Genomic DNA, 20,121 nt, shown 5'->3' with positions numbered 1-20,121 from the left:
CTCTGTGGAGAGACCTTTGAAAGTCGGGAACTTGATGTTCACCTTAGCCACAATGCTTGTCAGCTCCTCCATTGCTATCTGCTCCCGAGCCTATTGCTCAAGAGGTTGATGTAACACAGTGCGTGAGAACTGTATTGGAGAAGATGATCTTGGAGATGAAGAACTGGTTGAGGGAGTGGAGGTAGCTCAATAGGAAGGTAGGGGTAATGGAGCTGGTGGGATTCTACTGGGCACGAAGGGTTTGCACTTCCGATGGTAGTACTTCAGAGGGCTTAATAGTGGACTTTGTCGCTCTTTTGACTGCCTTGTATGTGTCATGCAGTAATTGGAAGCCCACCCAAGGCCTTTAACTTACCCAACACTGGTCAGACTCCACTAGACCAGGGCGAGTGACTAGACCACCTAGCTAGCCGAGAGACTAGACAAGCTAGTCGAGGACTAAGCTGGTCGAGGGAAAACTGGATGAGACCAAGCTGAAGCTGGACCAGACCAATCAAAACCAGCAAACTAGCACAGGCGAGAGCTTAAACCAGTTAGCTCCTCGACTCGACTCTCAACGGAGTGAGACTTCGGTTGAGGTCTCACTGAGCGTGCCAAAAATGAGAGCACCTGTAGCGGGAGAGGTGTGCCGTGCTCTCTACAATGGGTGCTCCTCAGTGCAGTACACAAGAAACCTCACTCCAACAGAAAGAAAACATCACACTAAAATGGAACGACGACTCAAAGCACAACAGACTCAGAACTCAGTGGAACTCAACAAACTAAAAGAACTTTGGCTTGGCAGCACAATCAGCTCCAAGCCCAGACTCAAGGGTACAATGGGGGTGTTGAGGCTCCAATGTGCAGGGACGGTGCAGACGTGCTATGCATGAACTCAAGACTCGAGACTCAAGACGCTCGACCACACAAAGTAGATGATGATAGTGATAGCGATGATAGATTGGCACCAACCACACATATGTATCTCCTAAAGAGCCACCAACAGCTAGCAGATATCCCAATCCAGCTACACCTATCTCCAAACTGAGGTGGTGGTGATCTAGTCACGGTGTCCACTAGATCACCATCCTTATCACTTGCCACGTGTCACTGCCCACACGAGAGTCCGGCTAGTGTGAACTCATGACCAACTGTAACTAACTGCCAATCCTATGTCCGTGACACTACCGCCCATCATATGCCCATGACAATTTATCCCTAAGAACTCAAAGTTACAAGCTTGTTTTGGAGAGCAGTGTGTGAGAATGTGGATACTTTACTCAAATTCTCTTCGTCGTTTCATTTTCAGACCGATGAATAGTCAAAAGATTACCAACTCGATGGTATTAGACTTGTTGAAGTATTATATTTCTGAAAATAAGTCTTATTGAGAGAATTTTTTGCCATTGGTGGTGTTTTCTTACAACACCACTCTTCAGAGATTCTCGCGTGTGGCAAGAAGGTTTGGTCTATTTGGCTTCGCAGAAGTCTCAAGAATGGCACACGAAAGTAGCATACAAGCATCGACCTGACTTGCAATTGAAGGAAGGTGATTGGGTGCTTGTTCAATTTGAGAAGGCACGCCTAATAAAGAGGAAGGGTAAGGAGAGGCTTTTCCCAAAGCTAAGTGTTACTTGCTATGGACCTCTTCAAGATTTCAGAGAAAATCAACAATTTGGCCAGTGGCAGATCCGTCAATGGTTGGTGACTGGTGGCCGATGTGAACAATGGCCAGTTGTAATGGCTGGTTGAAGCAGTGCACAATCAATGCCACCCAAACCGCCCATGCTGTATACACTAACCTACAACCCTTGCCTAACACTATAAATAGAGGTCATTTCCATGAGCCAAAGCATCCCATGTTGTGGATATCCAACTCCTGCTACTTGTATGTGTTATTAGCTTGAATTGTCTAAGTCGTCCTCTAAGCTCTACCTTGAGAGTGCATGGGTGGACAACGCCATCGTATCAAGTCGGTAATCAAAAAAATTTATTCTCTCATTGTGAAATTTGCAGTGTTTCTCTACTTTCATTTACTACAATATCCTACTTTGCTGTTATTTTATTGTAAAGAAACCCCACGAATCATCATGGCAGGGCATAAGAAACTCCCGAATCACTGCATGCCAATCATTTGGAATAGCTGCCTCAATCTCAGCCATACGGGTTATTATCCCTCTACAAACCCACGCCCCCGCCCATTGAGCTCAGTATCTATCAAAGTAGCCCATAGCCAATGTAGCAACGATAAGGCTGGACTAGCCTCCCAGCTGGCCCAATCTATAATTCTGCTCTACACAAGACAATCCTAGTCTCGTCATGCACTATATCCAAACCAAGGAGGACACACAACAACCTGCTCAAGAGGCCTTCCGTATGACAAAAAATAGAGAAATTCACCTTAACACACCTGCATGCATGCAGATGCGCAAACAGTAAAAATCTACACAAACTCTCTCATAGACTTACTCAAACAAAACGACAAAGGAACCTTTTGGTATGACACAAAATTAAGTAACAATATGTTTGTGTCTGTGTGTGTGCGCACACATGCACACACTGATGAACATTTAGAATAAGAAGTTCTCTCTCTTTCTTCCGTGCCTCACTATAGCTCTAAACACCCACTAGTAACACTAATTCACAATACAGACCTCCGCTTAAACCCATATATCTCATATCTCATAGCACTCCTTATCAAACGGTAGCATGACTCTTAAATTGGTGGGATTATGAAGTCTAACACAAAAGAGTAGATGATGGCTCTTCAGCCCCCTCCACCTCACTCTTGAGTCCCCCAACAGTCGCTCCTTAGCGCTTCTCTCGCTTCGAACTTCCTCTCTAGCTGCAGCACCCCTTTGAATGAGCCCAAGCCTTCCCTTGCTGCCTCTCAGTATTCAACTCCAGCGCTATCAAAAGCCCCCTCAGTTTAATGCTTCTCCACCCTCTTTCCTGTACCCCATGAGCGCTTCCCTCAGCTCGTTATTTCCAAACTCTATCTCTACAGTCCTCTCCGAGCTTCTCCCTCCAAGTGGCTGCTTAGCAGATACCCGAGAGCTCCCTTCTCTTGCAGCTTCTCGACCCCTCCTTCTCAAGCGCTCCTGAGCCTCTTTACATGGCTTTCCCCCGCTCTGGCTGCCAGTGAGCCCCTCTCCTCCTGCCCATGTGCCCTGCTGCCTTCAATCGGTGACTACAAAAGAGATTGGCACTAAGCTTTATATATAAAAATCCCAACCATTCCCACCAAGTGACGGCTAGCTATCTTCAACCGCCTTGGCTTTGTTGCTCGGCTTCAACTCTCACTAGCCTATAGCTCGCCTATTTATGCATAAAGGCCAACCCGATCTCCTTTGCTTCCTCCAAGTGTACAATCACAAGTAACTGCCTTACTCAGCAGTATTGAGTTACCTCCTTTGTAGACTGGTGCCATCTAAGGTGGTTGCACCTGAAAATTCATGCTTTAGTTGCCTGTTCAGAAGAATAAAAGTTGCACCACAACATAGGTATTTCAACAAGCAATAGCTAGTCCAAGCAACCATGACGACCTCCATGATAGGTGACCATGTCTGAGAGGTCCCCAACCCGCCGACACAAGGTCGAGAAGGGGAACGTGACAAGTCTCTAGGTCTAAAAAGGTCAGAGTCTCTAAGCAAGAAAAATACAGGGAATAGACCTTTACCATTGACAATGGCTTGGGACTATAGCCCTAGAAGAAGACATGGTCCTGTCCCACAAGCGGAAACGGGACGAAAAACTTGAAAGTTGAAAAACATTTTTGACCCTAATACTTCTGCAAATGGGCTAAGGTATCCTCAACCAACGATTTTTTCCCCCGAGGTAGTGAGGGCACAGCCGCTGGTGGACTTCTCTTCCAATGAAGAAGTCTTCTAACGTTCTGAGTGCACGGAGATGGATAGTTACACCCCGCACTCACACATACTTCTTCGTTATTTAATTATTACCACCTTCTTTCAACATTTAAAATGATAGTTCATTTTATCTTTCCAGCACAATGATTTATTGAAACAAATATTGAAATCAGTAACGGAAAACATTCTTCAGCAAACAAGCCTCTTTAAACTTAAGACAGGGTACAACTACTTGCCATGAAGAAAACCCAAAAACCTACCTTCTCATATTTCGGCATAAGAGGTAAAGCTCTTGCTTCATCCTCATCCATAAATGCAATGCAAAGTGTTGCTATCAGCCGAGTAGGAATTTGAAAGGGGTTCAGCCAACTCCCACGTATCATGTGGGAAAGCCCAAGATTCAATCTCTCAATTAATGCTAGTCGATCAGGAGAATCTGATAGATCAAGATCTGCATTTTGAAGGCTAGGTTGGTATCTGAATGCCAAAATAATCATCAAATAACAGATAAGGTGACTATCAACGTACCAATGGGGACAACATCGAATGGATTTTTGTTGCTAAGAATAAATCCATAGAACATCAATAGGTGAGAGTTTGAAAGTGCTCCGTAACTCAATAAACATTGTTGTCCAGCATTGCATGGCCTAGCGGAGTGCAATACTAGTGTTTTACTTTTAGTGTCAATTTTGCTGTAGTGTGTAACATGTGGATAGAGCTGCAGAAACAGTCAAATAGTGACCGCATGCTCTGCTAAAGATTGTTGGTAAAGCTTTTCATGGTTTGGAGCCTCTTACACTGTGATTTAAGAGACCTACAAATGGCACAAGGCACGTTTTGATAGTGCCGTCTGGATAAGCAATCTTGAGACCATTAGAGTACCACAGCTCACAGGCCCAGAGGAACATGTCCCATGTGAATTTTTCTTGGGGAAATACAGTTGGATACCTGTGACTCAGGGTAGGAAAGAGTCCCTCATACTCTGACCTCAAGTGCTGAAGAAAAGAAAACCATTGGTAAGTTGTGCCTTGTTTCTGATTCAATTATAATGATGAATTTGCAAATATATATTGACAGTACAATAGAGAAGTATAAAATGGCTCAGCCGGAGTCCGGTTACTCTTAAAATCTGACTATCTGGATGCCTGCTATCAAATAATACATCATGCAAGAAACAGCTTCAACAAATCGTCCTCAATGTACTAATACTACAAAGATAATCCAGACGGACACATTAGAGTGCCTATCCTTTCGATCAAATTGGATAACAAGGAATAATACATGTATTTCCATCTACTTCTTCAAGGATTTGTTACCAAAATAAAAGCACATAGACTATAAACTGAGGACGTAGCTCTCTGCCCTAGAAAGGAAAAACTAATTACAATAAAACAGGTATGCTATTGACTGCAAAAGTGAGAAGCCATGCCATGATTGAGGTTCCAAAGCTAAGATTGAACAGACTAGCACAATCCCTTTATTAATATCTCAATTGTTGGAGATGAGATCGACGAGTAAGAGCAGGGACACTCTCGAGGACACAATGAAGAATTCGAACATAGAGTGAAAATGTGGGCCGTTATGCTAGAAGTGTTTTTCTTTGACTCTCCACACTTCTCTATATCGTAGAATCTCCAGCTATGATGGAAGATAGCATGAAACTTTTGTTTATAGTTCTTGATCACAGGGAATGCCCATCAGCTCGTTTCCCATTTAAGAGGTGGTAACCCTGCCCACAAGCAGATTGCTTCATTGCTATTGCTATCACAAACGTCTCTACCACCTTGAGAGCACCGTACATGTTTTTTTCACTTCTAGCGCATTTTCTTTTTTTGATGTGATTGGACATATCTATTTTCTTATAATTTTTCTCTTTTTTCTAAAAAAAATGTGTAGCAGGCATGTTGGTTTATCTCCACCACCAAATCTTCAAAATATTCCCTTTCACATGTTATGATCATTTTCAAATGGCATTAAGCTTGCTAGCTTCAACCTCTTTGGCTTGTATTAACTCCTCAAAAACCATTGTACCATCCAGGGCTTTCAGAGCAGATAATCCAAAGCTCAAGCCTGCAACCCGATTTAAAATAAAAATCTAGGAGTTTTACCGGAATCCTGGTGGAATCTTAGTTAGTTACTGACCTGTGTTGAAAGAAACTGGTAAACATGCAAAATAAGGCGCAAATTTTGAGGAGGGGTCATGCCGCTCCCTCATGCTCCACAGTAAAACCTTTGTTTCTCCACTTAATTCAAAGTCTTTCAATGGTAAGTCCTGAAAATAAAATAGCTTCTTGTCAAATGCACAACTCTAAGAGAAAGCAACAGAGACATGCAAGTCACGTTGCTGAATAAAAAGATAGCACTTCACTGCTTTTGTTACTGAGGCAATCTGGTTTTCCATGTTGAAGGTTTGTTTTTGGTTAGGCCATTTGCCGAAGTCGAGCCATTTTCATTGCTATGCTTATAGCCACAGTTCGCACTCGCTTACAAAATTTCTGGCACTGCTGAGTTTGGGACACACACACAATGACCCCCCTCTACACCAAACTTCATCAAGTCAAACATTTTAAAAGAGGTCCATTGAAGTTGGATATGTGACTATTTGGCAGAGCCAAAGAAAACTTTTTGATCAAGAGATCCATACACATTGTGTCACAAGACGGACACCACATGCCAATAGAAAAGAACAGATTGAACAAACTTTTAGCACTTCAATAACAACTGAACTGAGAGAGAGAGAGAGAGAGAGAGAGAGAGAGAGAGAGAGAGAGAGAGAGAGAGAGAGAGAGAGACGACACGCAACACGGAGTGGCGGAATTCCACCCAAGAGAGTATTGGCCCCAAACCTTGGCGCCCCTTTCGGTATTTCTTTATATTGCATCAACACAGTATAAGCCGTTACTCCAGACACTGCACCTTCTCTAGGAACCATGCCGGAGTAAGAGCCCATGGCCTCATATTTAAAGGCCCTAGGCCCCAAAAGCAATTTACATGAAAATCCTTCAAACTCAAAAGCATATGGTCCAAAAGCAATGCCCAAAATCTGCCAGCACGTTTCGCGGAAATCTGCCACATCAGCACTGTTAGCAAAATTTCAGGGTTGTTAGTATAGCTGCCACGTCATCAGTCCACGGCTGTGTGTGTGGGTCATGCTTTATTTTAATGTCTTTATGTCACTTGGACCCCATCAGACGGGGTCCCCATAAGTTGGTAGGACTTTTTCTTTTGCTGTTGCTTGTTCTTCTAAGGGTTTAGGCCCCTCGGCCGTGAATTGAAGGTTGGCTTTGCTCTTTAGTGACTTGACACTTCAGCAATTTGTGACGTCCCCCCTTCTTGAAAGAGAGTAATCGTCCACGATTACAGCACATCTGCAAAACAACTCAAGTTAGCTCAAAAATTTCCAAGGGACAATCAATTTGCTCTTTTTTTGTTAAGGAGTTGGCTTCTCCTTTCGGCTCTTTTGATCAAGGAGTTGGCTTCTCCTTTCGACTCTTTTGATCAAGGAGTTGGCTTCTCCTTTCGTCCAGATCAGAACTCTTGATATTCTCGCGTAGTAAAATTAGCCATCACACCCAAACCACATTGATCTTCCACGGGTGTCTTGATGCACTAAAATTACATACCGAGGCAATCTCATCCAATCAGGAATATTCTGTGGTTGGCACATCACAATGCAACACAAATACTCACATATGCATGTTACAAGACAAAGTAAAGCTGCCGATGAACACTCCCCCGCAAATAACCTAAAAAGGTCCGGGCCCTGAGATATAGAGGCCTTTTACAACCAAACGCTCCCCAGACCGCAGCCTGCGTCGTTTGGAGGTACTGAGAGTAACCACTACTCAGACTTCTTAATACTCCCCCCGCAAATAACCATCCAGGTCTGGGTCATGAGTAACAACAACAATACTCCCCTCCTAAATAAAAACAAGGGTCCGGGCCATGAGTAAAAACAACACTTTTCAAACATTTCAATACTCTCCCCGCAAATAACCACAAGGGTCCGGGCCATGAGTATAAACAAGCATTCTCAAACATCATTTCTCAGTACTCCACCCGGGAGAAAAATCACCAATCATTGAAACCAACATTAAAACCAGAGTCAAACAATTCAAATCGGCACCAAGACAAGTTCAAAAGAGATACCATCCATTTCAAACAAATCTCAAACAAGATCACCAAACATGTTCTCAAACATATTTCAAACTTAAAAAGCAATCTCGACATCAGTCGAGCTCAAAAAGTCGACTCACTTTCCATCCTGAAACCTGCACCAAAAATTAGGGTTAGGTTCCTTCCATAAGGTTGTAGCCGACCACAACATGGTCCATCAGCTCTTGGACAGACAATGTTCCTCTGATGGTAGTCCCAAGACATAACAATTACACCGGCCCTCCGAGGTTATCAACAAGAGACACCTGCTCAGAGATGTCTAGAAATTTCAAGTTATAATATGCTAGGGTTTCCATGGCAAGCATTTCAGGATATCCCACTCTACCAGAAGTTGCACTCCGAAGGAAGATGTCAGAAACCATATAACTTCGGGCAAAAATTTTCTTGAAAGCTTGCCAAGTCCTTGGAGAGTGCGGCTTGGTAGCTATAGACATCCATCACTGCATGGCACTGCATTTGAGAAAAACAGTAGCTCGAAACAAATCTTGGATCCTTCTCTTGCAAGTGGTCTTTATGGCTTATGCCCTGTAAGACATGAGCGGTGAAGACGAGAGCGCGCCCGATGCGCGATGAAGTAAGGGTGGGAGTGACTAATAAGTCCGGGATCGGAGCACGAAGCTACTTCAAATAAAATTCAAGTAGTCTCTAGTTTGCTTTGTCTGCTCTTTTGTAGGACCTTATGCTTTCAAAAAAGCACACGCCTGATGCTCTTATACCACTGTCACAAGACTGGCACCACGTGCCAATAGAAAAGAATAGACTGAACAGACTTTTAGCACTTCAATAACAATTGAAGTGTGTGTGTGTGTGTGTGTGTGAGAGAGAGAGAGAGAGAGAGACGACATGCGACACGGAGTGGCCGAATTCCACCCCAGAGAGTATTGGCCCCAAAACTTGACGCCCCTTTCGGTATTTCTTTATATTGCATCAACACAATACAAGCCGGTACTCCAGACTCTACACCTTCTCCAAGAAGCATGCTAGAGTATGAGCTCACGGCCTCATATTTAAAGGCCCTAGGCCCCAAAAGCAGTTTACATGAAAAGCCTTTCAAACTCAAAAGCATCTCGTCCAAAAGCAATACCCAAAATCTGTCAGCGCGTTTTGCGGAAATCCGTACAATTGTCACGTCAGCATTGTTAGCACGTTTTGCGAAAATCTACCACGTCAACACTATTAGCGGAATTTCAGAGCTGTCCGTACAACTACCACGTCATCAATCCACGCGTGTGTGTGTGTGAGTCCTGCTGTATTTTAATGTCTTTATGTCACTTGGGCCCTATCGGATGGGGTCCCCATAAGTTGGTAGGACTTCTTCTTCTATTGTTGCTTGTTCTTCTTAGGGTTTAGGCCCCTCGTCCGTGATCTGAAGGTTGGGTATGCTCTTCAGTGACTTGACACGTTGGCGAGGGGGAATAGGAAACACACCCAACACACAAAATACTTGCCTCTCTATAGCCCAGGGATTCCACGGCACCCCTAGCCTCTCAAAAAACACCTTCAAATTTGCTTATTTGCACGAACAACTCCGCTTTAGCATACAAAACAACTACCTCACACCTTGCAAAAAAACACCCACAACACAAAAGCACCCACACTGCTCAACTCACCCTCTCCGAATCACAAAACACTCCTAATCTGCCCTCTTGGTAGCACCTCTCGAGCTGCAGGCAAACCCTCTGCAAGCAATGACCAATACACGAAGAGCGAGAGAAGAGGAGGGGGATGGGGAGAAGCAACACACGAGATTGGGGCAAGTGAGTGGTATTATTTCATAGAGAGTAGTACAACCAATGTATGTAGCTTCAACGGAAAGCTTAGCAACACACTAACTTCAAGCTTTCACTTACTCACACAGGCAAAAAAGCCAACTGGTCAAAAGACCCTAAAAAAAGAACAAAACCCTCTTTTTATAGGGGTGTGCCTAGGAGTCCCAAAAAAGAAAAATGTGGTGTGTTTCCATGTCGTGCACTCCATTTGGAGCTTCTTTTAGAATTTTTATGCATTGCTAACACTTGGCCTAGTTTATTTTGGAAAGCTTTGCATGGTGGACACCTTGGTCTTTTTTGTCCGCCCAATTTGACCGACCAGCTTGGCCCTTGTTGCCAGATAGGCCTATTGGCCGGATTTGGAACTTCTCTCTCTTCCTTGCTCCACTAGCACAGCTGTGGGACCCCTCCCCTGCCAATGCAATAGCGATGTCGCTATTTGGGGGGGGGGAGGGGGGGGGGAGGGGGGGGTTCACCCCTTACCTCAAAAGTTTTGGCCCAAACGGACGCGGCCATCGCCCCTTCTCCTGCCACGTCATCACTGAATTGACCACCGCCATGCGGCCGCCCATAGGCGTCACACCTCTCCTGCTCCGTCCAAAATCGCCGCCAGACCAGCCACGTAGCGCCATAGCAGCACCGACCCACGAACGCCATAGCTAGGGGGAGGGGAGCTCCCCTCACTCCTCTTGTGTGCTAATGGGGAGGCCACGACCCATATTATATACTGCGGCACTGCAGCCCGAACCCGCGCATGTGGGACAATAGCATGCGCCATGTGGCGGCCCAGGCAAGGCTTAAGGACTTCAAAAATATCCCTTTATTTTTTTTTAACCCAAGCTTTTTTGGACCTGCCTTTGCCTGGCTCCCACTTTCTACTCCAATCTCCTATGGCCAAGCTGTAAAGCCCTTCTGAAACTCCATCTTCCCGGCTACAACCACATTCTCTGTACCTGCACTTCGACCCCTCGGCATCCTCGAATCAAGGCTCTCAAAAAGTGAAAAAATCATCTGTGACCAACCTTGGACAAAGGCACCCCAGCTCCCGACCGTTGTAACTCCTTGCTCCGGACTCCGTTTGGCATGCAGTCACTTCCTGCTAGCTCCGTATGGTGTACACTCTGCTCTAGAACTTCGTCGGTACTCAAAAGACGCCAGATGGCACGTTCTCCAATGCGACCAAGTGGGCTCAGACCCGACCCCCGGAAAAACTTGAACTGACCATATCTTGCAAACCAGGGCTCCAATCCACAATCCGAAAAGACGGGTAGGCTCCATGAATTGAGCTCTACACATGTATGCACTGACATCAGCCCGGGCCACCTGTCCCCAACTGCCCTGTCCGGCAAAAAACTGCAAACCACCAAAGCTTCAACCTTCAATAACTTGGGCTCCGTAGCTTGGTTTGATGATCCGTCTAGACCTGTTCCTTCAACACTTCAAGCTCTTCATTTCTGGACCCAAAGGCTGCACTTTGCATCTCCTTCACCTGCTACCCCAATTAGCCCATTGTGCAGCCTTCCTTGGCCTATAAGCCGCATCATGCATACACTTCCGCTGCTACCTGCCATCCCATGAATTTCCTAGCTGCTCCAGTCCTTTGCCATGCTTCTGCTTGCCTGTACACACCTATCCATGCCACCTTCTAAAGCCGACACACTTTGACTGCACCAACGTCAATAGGTTGTGACACAATGTATTAAATTTACGAGGACTGGCAGAGAGCACGGATCACCAATCTTTGAAGCTCAGGGCCATCATAGCCATGCGCCTCCCACCATAGCACTAAGCTGATCTTTTTTTTTTTCGAGAAAAAGATCCTTCTATTAGTTAATGAAAACTGCCCATAGGGCTACATCCACCTCTGCGAGAGAGGGCTACAACAAGCATGATGGGGAGACTCTCCCAATGAAAAAACAGCATATATACAATGAGGCTAAATCAAGAGATGGGAGGAGGGAAGAGCCACACAGGTGGACAGTAGTGCCATCTGAGCACCCCCTGGACTATGGTGTAGAAAGGCCCAGGGCGCCAGAGTCGAAGAAAAGCCTCGCGGCACTCCCGTGTGCGGTCAGAGCAACCCTGTAGTCCCTCAAGCTGTCCTCTGAGAGTATGGATTAGCTCTAGCCAAAAGTCACGAACAGTCTTTGCTGGTGGCACAGGACGAGCCTCAAAGATGCGGAAACAACGGGCCCGCCAGATGAACCAGAGAGCTAGGCCGCTGATGAGCTCCCAACACTCCTCTCTCTCACGTCACCACTCCTGTGGAGTAATCTCTGTAGCAGGCTGGAGTGTAGGTCGCCCCCCCTGTATCACTATCATCCTGCTGGTGGAAGATAGCTCAAACTGAAGAGCTGGGCCCGTGAGGGTGGACCAAGCCGCTGCCCCCCAAGTGTATTGTCGAGCCGTGGAGAGGGCAGGCATCAGCCAAAGAACACGTAGCCACACCTGCTGGGCCGAGGGACAGTCCCAAAGACAGTGACGCTGACTCTCCACCAACTGGTCACAGGCTGCACATGCGGCCGAGAGACCACTATGCACAAGCCAGCTCCCTACTGCTGTGGCTCTGTGTGCAACCAGCCACTGGAACAAGGTGACTCGCCTCGGCTGTCTGGAGTCCCACAGCCTCTGCCAAAAAGCTGCCAGGAACTCGACTGTGAGGCCCTCCTCCTGCCAATGACGTGCTGCAGCGGGGCGGGCCTCTCTCTGTGCTGCAAGTATATGACGTCCAAGCCGAACAGTGTACTGAAAGAAGGGGACTCCTGGGCGGTCGGCAGAAGAGAAGGGGTCCCTCCATAGCCACTCACCAGGATCCCACTGTACTCGTGCCAGTGGACAACACTCCCAAGCCCATAGCCTCCAGTGTCCAGTCTCAAGAGCTGTTGGGTCAGGGTCTATGACGCAAGTCCTCCCACAGATGCCCACAACTCGGATCCTTTGGAAACAGCACTCTGCTACCTGCGGGGCCTCTACTGCAACTCGCTGTAATCGTCCCCCACCCTGAAGCTCGAAGAACAGGGCTGGGACAGTCTCTGAGCAAGCTCTGACTGAAATGAGAACCTCCAGTCGTGTGAAGGCTCCCATCCACCGGGGTGCTACAGGCTCGAGAGGCGTGAGACAATCAGCTCGAATTGACTCTGAGATGTCCTGACACATGCTCTACACCCCTCTCATGCCCTGTAGCTGGACAGCCTGCACCTCCTCTGACAAACCTGTGAACTCTAGCCAGTCACCTAGAGAACGCGTTGGGCCTGGTGCCATGGGACCGCAAGAAACATGAGGCCGACTCCCAACCAAGTGGCCTCTCTGAGTGCTAACCATGGGGTTCCAGACGAGGGGCTGCCGTAAGCACTCCTCCGTGCACGTTGGCTATCTCTGCTCTAGGCCACGCCGTAAGAGCTCCCAAGATCGAAGCAAACTCACAGCGAATCTGTCCTCCAGTCTCCTGCTCAAACCAACTCGGCGCAGCTCTGAAAAGATCCATCTGGTCGAAGGTTGCCAAGGGCCTCCTGACTGAGGCACCCTGGCACGAAGCCTCTGCAACAAGAATTCCTTCCAGGGCTCCTCGCCTGGAAGAAGTCCTCTGACGACAAACTTCCCAAGAAGGGCTCTGCTCTGCTGTGCAGGATCAATGATCCCAAGCCCTCCCTGAGAACAAGGAAGTGTGATGACCGACCAAGCCACCTTGGCTCGGGCAATCTGAGTATCGCGACCTGACCAAAGGAAGTTCCTGATCAGCCTCTCTACCTGGCTGATACAAGAACTCGAGAAGATCCAGCAAGAAGTGATGTACCACATAGTCGCCAACAACACCTGGTTGGCAACTACTACTCTACCAGCCAGCGAAAGTCGTGCTGAGCTCTAATGTAACAGCTTTCTCCCGATGGACAGAAGAAGAGGAGCAATCTGCTGCTCGGGGGACAAGTCCAGACCAATCTGACAGCCCAAGTACCGAACTGCAGTCCCTGGAGGAATTCACCTGAAACCCTCTCCTGGCATCCAATTTGGCACAGGAGCACTGCCAACCGAGAAAGCCACTGTCTTTCTCCAGTTGATCAATGCGCCCGATGCACAGCAGAAGGTCTCCAAAGCCTGCTCACATCTGTGTAGATTGGCCTCCTGGCCCTCTAAGTACAAGGCTGAGTCGTCGGCAAACTCAGCGTCCAGAAGCTCATCTCCCGGTATAGGGAGTGCTAAGCCTCTCAAACCAACCTGCTGTGACACCAAAAATCTGCTCATCGCCTCCGCATAGAACAGAAAGAGAAAAGGGGCAAGAGGACAACCTTGTCTGACCGAACGTGTGAACATGAAGCGCTCACCTCTACCTCCTGCCAACAGCACCTGACTGTGAGCCTGTCTGTACAAAGCTGACACCCCTCTGATCCAAGCATCTGAGAAGCCCATCCTGCGTAGCGTGCCCTCTAGAAAGTCCCAGTCAACTCTGTCGTATGCCTTCTCAAAATCGAGAAGAAGAATCACAAGGTCCTCCCCACGGAGCCGTGCAAGGGCAGAAGCCTCCCAAAAAGTGAAGATGTTGTCAAGGATACTGCGTTCCTTGACAAAACCTGTATGAGTCCCATGTATAAGGCTCTCCAAAAGTGGCTGAATCCTCAAACTCAGAGCCTTGGCAAGAATTTTGTAGGCTGAGTTGAGAATGGTGATGGGGCGCCACTGTCGAATCTCATCCAAGGAGCCACCCTCCTTTGGAATGAGGTAAATCAGGCCCTCACTCATGCTATCCGGCATCACTCCTGTGTGCAAAATGTACTGAAAGGCACTACAAAGATCTGGGCCAAGCAGGTCCCAGTACTCCAAGAAGAAGCTGGGAGTCAGCCCATCCTCACCTGGACAGCTACCACGAGGGAGGGCCCTAAGAGCCGTGTGCAGCTCCTCAAGCTGAAGAGGTATCTCTAGCCTCTGGCGCATCTCCTCAGTCACAAGACAAGGCATCTGTGCCCAAACCTACTCCCTGCATGCATCCTGTCTCTCTAACTCGGGCTCAGCCGACAGTAACTCATGGTAAAAGTCAGTAGCAACTGCACGCATATCCTCTGGCTCACAAACAACTGACCCATCGGGTCTCCTCAACTGATTGACCTTGGCATGCGAGTGCCGAGGTCCCACTGTCTCAAAAAAAGCACCTGTCACTCTGTCACCCACCTGAGTCCACTGAGATGCCTGTCGGTGAAAGGCAAACTCATGGCGCCTCTCCTCTGTGCAAGCAAGCTCCTGTCGAGCCTGCTGTAACTGCTCCTCCAACCATGGACTGTCTGGATGCTGCTCCTGCATCCTCTATAGTGAAGCAATGCCTCGTCTGAGACACTGCTCCTCCTCTCTCGCTGCAGCCCGTCGAGCCAGAGACTCCTAGAGAAAGAAGTGGCTAAGCTGAGCTAGGTCTGAGGCCACTCTGTCTGCAGGTGAAGCCTGGCTGTCCATGCTCTGTCCATAGAGCCTCGACCCTCTCTGAGTGCTGAGTCCAACAAGACCCGCTCTGGGATGCAAAGCATCGTGCTCCCACTCCTCTGCCTGACTGCCACTGTGAGGATCACTGGTGCATGGTCCGAGAAGGATGTCCCTGCCAGGATGCCCATTGATCCCCCCAAGTCATTGAAGTGGTCACTAGTGTAGAAGCGATCTATGCGCGATAGATTCACTCCTCCCACTCTACGGTCCGATCTAGAGAAGGCAAGACTCTCAGGAGGCCTCACAAAGCCAGAATGCTGCCATGTGTCCGAGACCCTCAAAGTCATACACAACCTCTCCCAAGCTGCTAACTCGACTCCATGCACAGTAGCATGGCTGCCTCCGATCCTGTCAGAAGGGTCCTCCAACATGTTGAAGTCCCCTCCTACACACCACTGGTCAACCTGTGGCAAAGACTCAACAATCTGTGACCAAAACTCTGCACGAGCACTCGCCACATTGGGCGCATAGATGTTCAGGAAACCCACAAGGCCACCCTGAACCTGCATAGTAATCCACTGAGCCCTGCTTGGCACAATAATCCCTCTGCCCACAATGGCCTACTGCAATGAGTCCGCAATAGTCATACATACCCCACCCTGGATGCCTCCAGGTCCAAAAGCATCTGACCAAAAGGTATCATAGCGTCCACGCAAAATCTGACCAAATCGCCGAATGCGGCTCTCAGACAAATGGTGCTCCTGAAGCATAAGGAGATCAATCTCTCCTCCGACAAGGCAACGCTGAAGCTCCTGACACAATCGGCCCCTCTGTCGCTAAAACTGAGGCCCACCTAGTCTCTGCACGTTCCACGAGACGATCCTCATGGGGAGCGAGAGAGAACAGATGTTGCCGCAGCAGCAAGACGGGCTATCTTCGAGGCTGGCTTGGATGGGGAGTAATCCGCATCCGAGCGCCCTCTAGATAGGCGAGACTGCAGTGAGTGCCTGGTCCAAGCCCAAGCAGAGCGAGCCGTGCGTAAAGCAACCTCCTCTGTCCAGGAGTCCTCATGAATGTATACATAGCAAGGCAAACACTACGTATCAGCAAAAAAGTACACCACAATGTGTCTACATCCTACTGAGTCTGGGGGTGTCACAGCAAACTTGGCCAGTGGCCACAAGGTCTGCAGCAAATCTGTAACGCCAAGTTCTCCCATGTGGTGAGAGAACTCCAGAACCTGTGTATGCAACCATCCCACCACTGAGTCGAGGGACCACTTTGTCTCAGTCCTACCACAGAGGGGGAAGGAGAAACCAACTGCTGAGTCCAAGGCCTCTGTCCCCCTAGCGGCAAGGAACAAAGCGTGGACCCTGAAGCAGGCTGCCTCGTGGTCTGCTGCGGAATCGCCGAGAAAGCGAGTGAACCCGTAATCGAAGAAATCCCAGCAGCGTCAGAGGTCAATGCTCGTCAGACCACGAAGGATAGCTGCAAGGGAAGATGTCTGAATCTGCAGAGGGGGCCGCAAGAAGGGCTGACCCGCTCTCGCTAGGCGACTCGTGGCAAAGGCGCTGCCAAGAGATCTCCTAGCCGCCGGCGAGGGACCAGTCTCCTGAGTCGACTGTGGTGCTGGAAAAGGAGGAGGGGGAGAAGGAGCTGGGGGGGGGGGGCGGAGGAGAAGAGAAGCGGGGTGGGGCGACAGAGACAGGGGGGCGAGGTGGGGAGTGGGCGGGAGCAGAGGGCGGGGGAGGGGATGAGGAGGAGGAGGGAAAATCGGAAGGCGGAGCGGCTGGCGAGGGTGAGGCGGAGGTGGAGGCTGGCGTAGGGGGCTCCTCCTGCTCAAGAGGACCAAAGCGGTTCCCCGTGGGGACCCACTGCTGTTGAGTAGGCATCTGAGGGCCACTCTGAGTGCCAGGCTGTCTCTGTGGCCCCTGGCGTCGATGGCCACGGGCTTGTTGCCACCCCTCCTCCGCTAGAGCCCCAGGCTCGCAGGGTGGCTCTGAATCTGTGCGCTGTCGCTGGCTGCGGCTGCAGCCCAACCTTGGCAGGCTGGGGCTGAGGCTGAGGTGTGGGTCGTGGTCTCCTCCGTGGACAGGCCTTCGCTAGGTGGCCCATCTGTCTGCAAATGAAGCACTGGTTCGGGAGACCCGAGTACTCCACACTATCTAAACCAACCCCCACTCACCCGAGGCAGAAGGATGACCTTCGGGAGCGTGTGGGTATCTTTGACCAAAACTCGAACTGAAGGGATGCTAGCCGCCTTGGCAGCTACTGATGCTGCCGTACGAGGTCTCCAGGACAGTCCCGATGGCGGAGCCAATCCTGGAGAGAAGTGGAAGGTACTCCCTCCGTAAACCCGGAAAGCAGACTGAGATGGGGATATCCGCCTCCTCTACTAGCACATCCGAAGTCGGGTCAAAACCATGTCGCCACTGTCGAAAGTGGGCGCGTGATGCTCGGATGGCCAATGGACTCATAGCTATGACCTTGGAGGCCATCTCGGAAGTCTAGAACTCAATCTGGTAGTACCCCCATCCGAGAATCTGGACATCCAAGATCTTGCCCACCTCTGCGAGGAGGCGGGCCTGGAGAAGGTCACGCAGCTCTCCTCTGCTAGGACGGGTGCCGAGAACCTTGCAGATGACACAAGTCGCCTGCAAGCGTTCTACCTCTGCGGCAAGGCTCGCTTGCTCTGTCAGCGAAAGAGCAAGTCGAATGGTGGGCTCAGCGGGGTTGGGCGAGGGGGCTTCAGGTGAGTCCCTCTGAGGTGGAGCTGGAGCCTCCATCTGTGTCTACTGCTGAGTCGAAGAAGCGGGCGGTGAAGAAAATCTGCGAACGAGTACGCCAAGCACTTGTCCGAAGAGAAAGCGTTGCCGAGCCAGGTGCAGAAGACCTTCGGGAGCAAAGAGGACGGTGGGGGGGATGGTGGGACGGCGAGGGCGAAGTGGGCAGCCGGGCAGTGTGCGGGTGCACAAGCGGCAGCGAGCGGGGGGATGGGGTGGGGATGGCAACGCGAGAGGAGGGCAGCGGGCAGCCTTTGGGGCAGCGCGAAAACAGGGGGGGCACCGGGCATCTCTCTAAAATAACCACCAACTTCCTTATCTTGTATCTTGTCCTGCATCATCTTGGAACTCTCATATGAATCCCACTTCTTCTTGCAAAACGCGTGGATCTTTGAATATCGTTCTGCATCCAACTCAAGCCACTCGCTCACGAAGTCCATGGCCTCATAAACCTTCTCAATGCAAGGCTCCACAGTAGTCCTTTTCCTCAAGCTCCTTCTCAGCACTTACATCTGTGCAAAATCTCACCTAATGCCCCGACACAAGAAGAAAGTGTGCCCTCACTTTGTCCTGGCCCCCTTTCCGATATTACGAGCAAAGCTTGCATGCCATGCATCACAAGCACCTCCTGCCACCGACAAAGTGCCTTTCAAGGTCGCCTCGCCCCTCATCCCACCATGACCACTCCTTTGGCTTTTGAATGTTGTCTGCATGAGAAGAGGAGGGTGCACGAGAAGAGGAGGCCATGGAAGACGGACCGATGGAGAGAGAGAGAGAGAGAGAGAGAGAGAGAGAGAGAGAGAGAGAGAGAGAGAGCCTAAGTGACAAGTCTTGAGTCTTGAGCAATGAGAGCTTGAGAGGGAGACAGAGAGAGCTTTTAAGAGAGAGGGAGGGGGAGAGGAAGCAAGCTTGAGCCTTGCATAGACTTGAGAGACTTGGCCCTTGAGGCTTGAGAGGGAAACTTGAAAGAGCTTGAGAGCCTGTATGAAGGTTCGTGTGTGTGTATGTTGGGTTGGGGGGGGGAGGGGGTGGTGTGGCAGTATATTTTATAGGTGGGGGGCATGGGGAAAACAAACTATTCTTCACAATTGCACCATTTATGGCTGTTAAACGGAAAGCGACTTGTTAAACAGAAACTGTCCGTCCACCCATGTGCCCAGCCTGTCCATCTATTCCGACCCCGTTTCACAAGATCTTAGATTTCATGCAGTGCCCTGGAACGGCAGCCCGTTCCAACCCGTCCCCTGCACCTTCCTACACCCAGAACGCCACCCCAGCATTCCAAGGGCTATTTCCAGGAGTTCCCCTGTAACAAGGCTGCACACATGGATACAACAGGATGTGTGGGTGCAAGAGAGTGGGCAAGAATTGGTGTGCATGCATGTGGGAGTACTAAAAAGAGCACAATGTGCAAGAGCATTGTGTGTGATAGCCAGTGAGAAAGAGTGTGTGCGCATGCCAAGAGAGGCTGCAAGCGTATGAAGAAGGGGCATAGGATGGGGAGCAGGTTAAGGAAGAGAGAAGGTGGGGGCAGTAGCAAGGCTGAAGTGGGTGTACCGTGCAGCGACAGCAAGCTAGAGTAGACACCAGTTTAGTAGTTGGTAACCCTTGACCGACGATTTTGACTTGATGAGAAACTCTAACCCACTGCATAGAACTTTATGCTTACCCACTACCATAATACACCACAACGAGAGACTAGCAAACCACAAAAATTAATAACTTACCATGTCTGTGTTTAAGACAAAATCCTCACAGATGATGAGGTGTTGTGGAACCTTCAAAACAATGTCATTGACACCTATGTCTATGGCCGCTCTCCCACCTCTCCCAACATCACCAAAGGCTGCCCAAATTGAAAAATGCAGTAAGCAGTATGTATTCAAGTAGAATGTGGCATCATTTCTGCAAAAAAATATTAACGAAACATGAAATCTTATATTGCTTCAGACTGGCATGAATTACCTGAAAGATCAACATTTCACCTTGAAGCAGAAATAACGTTAATATTTCATGTTCTAAAACATATGAATAAAAAATTTCTTACAATTTACTACACGGTGATGAACAGCTTTCTAGCTGAAGTCAACATAGAAAGTCTCTAAAAATTGATGCAAAACCATTTTTCGCAGTACTAATCTG

The 20,121-nt window shown here is 49.0% G+C and overlaps 1 protein-coding gene across 1 annotated transcript in view; it reads right to left on the bottom strand.

The window, feature by feature from the left end:
* The window catches only part of LOC147461143 (SET domain-containing protein), a 143,225-nt gene that overhangs the window by 37,729 nt on the left and 85,375 nt on the right, over window positions 1-20,121 (bottom strand). The window contains exons 4-9 of the mRNA XM_086508763.1: window positions 19,707-19,825; window positions 5,991-6,120; window positions 5,842-5,918; window positions 4,646-4,843; window positions 4,377-4,566; window positions 4,109-4,299 (exon numbers count right to left, since the gene is read on the bottom strand). Of these exons, the coding sequence (XP_086364889.1) occupies window positions 4,109-4,299; window positions 4,377-4,566; window positions 4,646-4,843; window positions 5,842-5,918; window positions 5,991-6,120; window positions 19,707-19,825 (905 nt within the window). The remainder of the gene's footprint in view (window positions 1-4,108; window positions 4,300-4,376; window positions 4,567-4,645; window positions 4,844-5,841; window positions 5,919-5,990; window positions 6,121-19,706; window positions 19,826-20,121) is intronic.

Source organism: Adiantum capillus-veneris, chromosome 3, assembly GCF_014529385.1.
Source record: "Adiantum capillus-veneris isolate H3 chromosome 3, ASM1452938v2, whole genome shotgun sequence".
NCBI classification, from domain to species: Eukaryota; Viridiplantae; Streptophyta; class Polypodiopsida; order Polypodiales; family Pteridaceae; genus Adiantum; species Adiantum capillus-veneris.
This window is presented reverse-complemented; position numbering and strand designations above follow the sequence as displayed.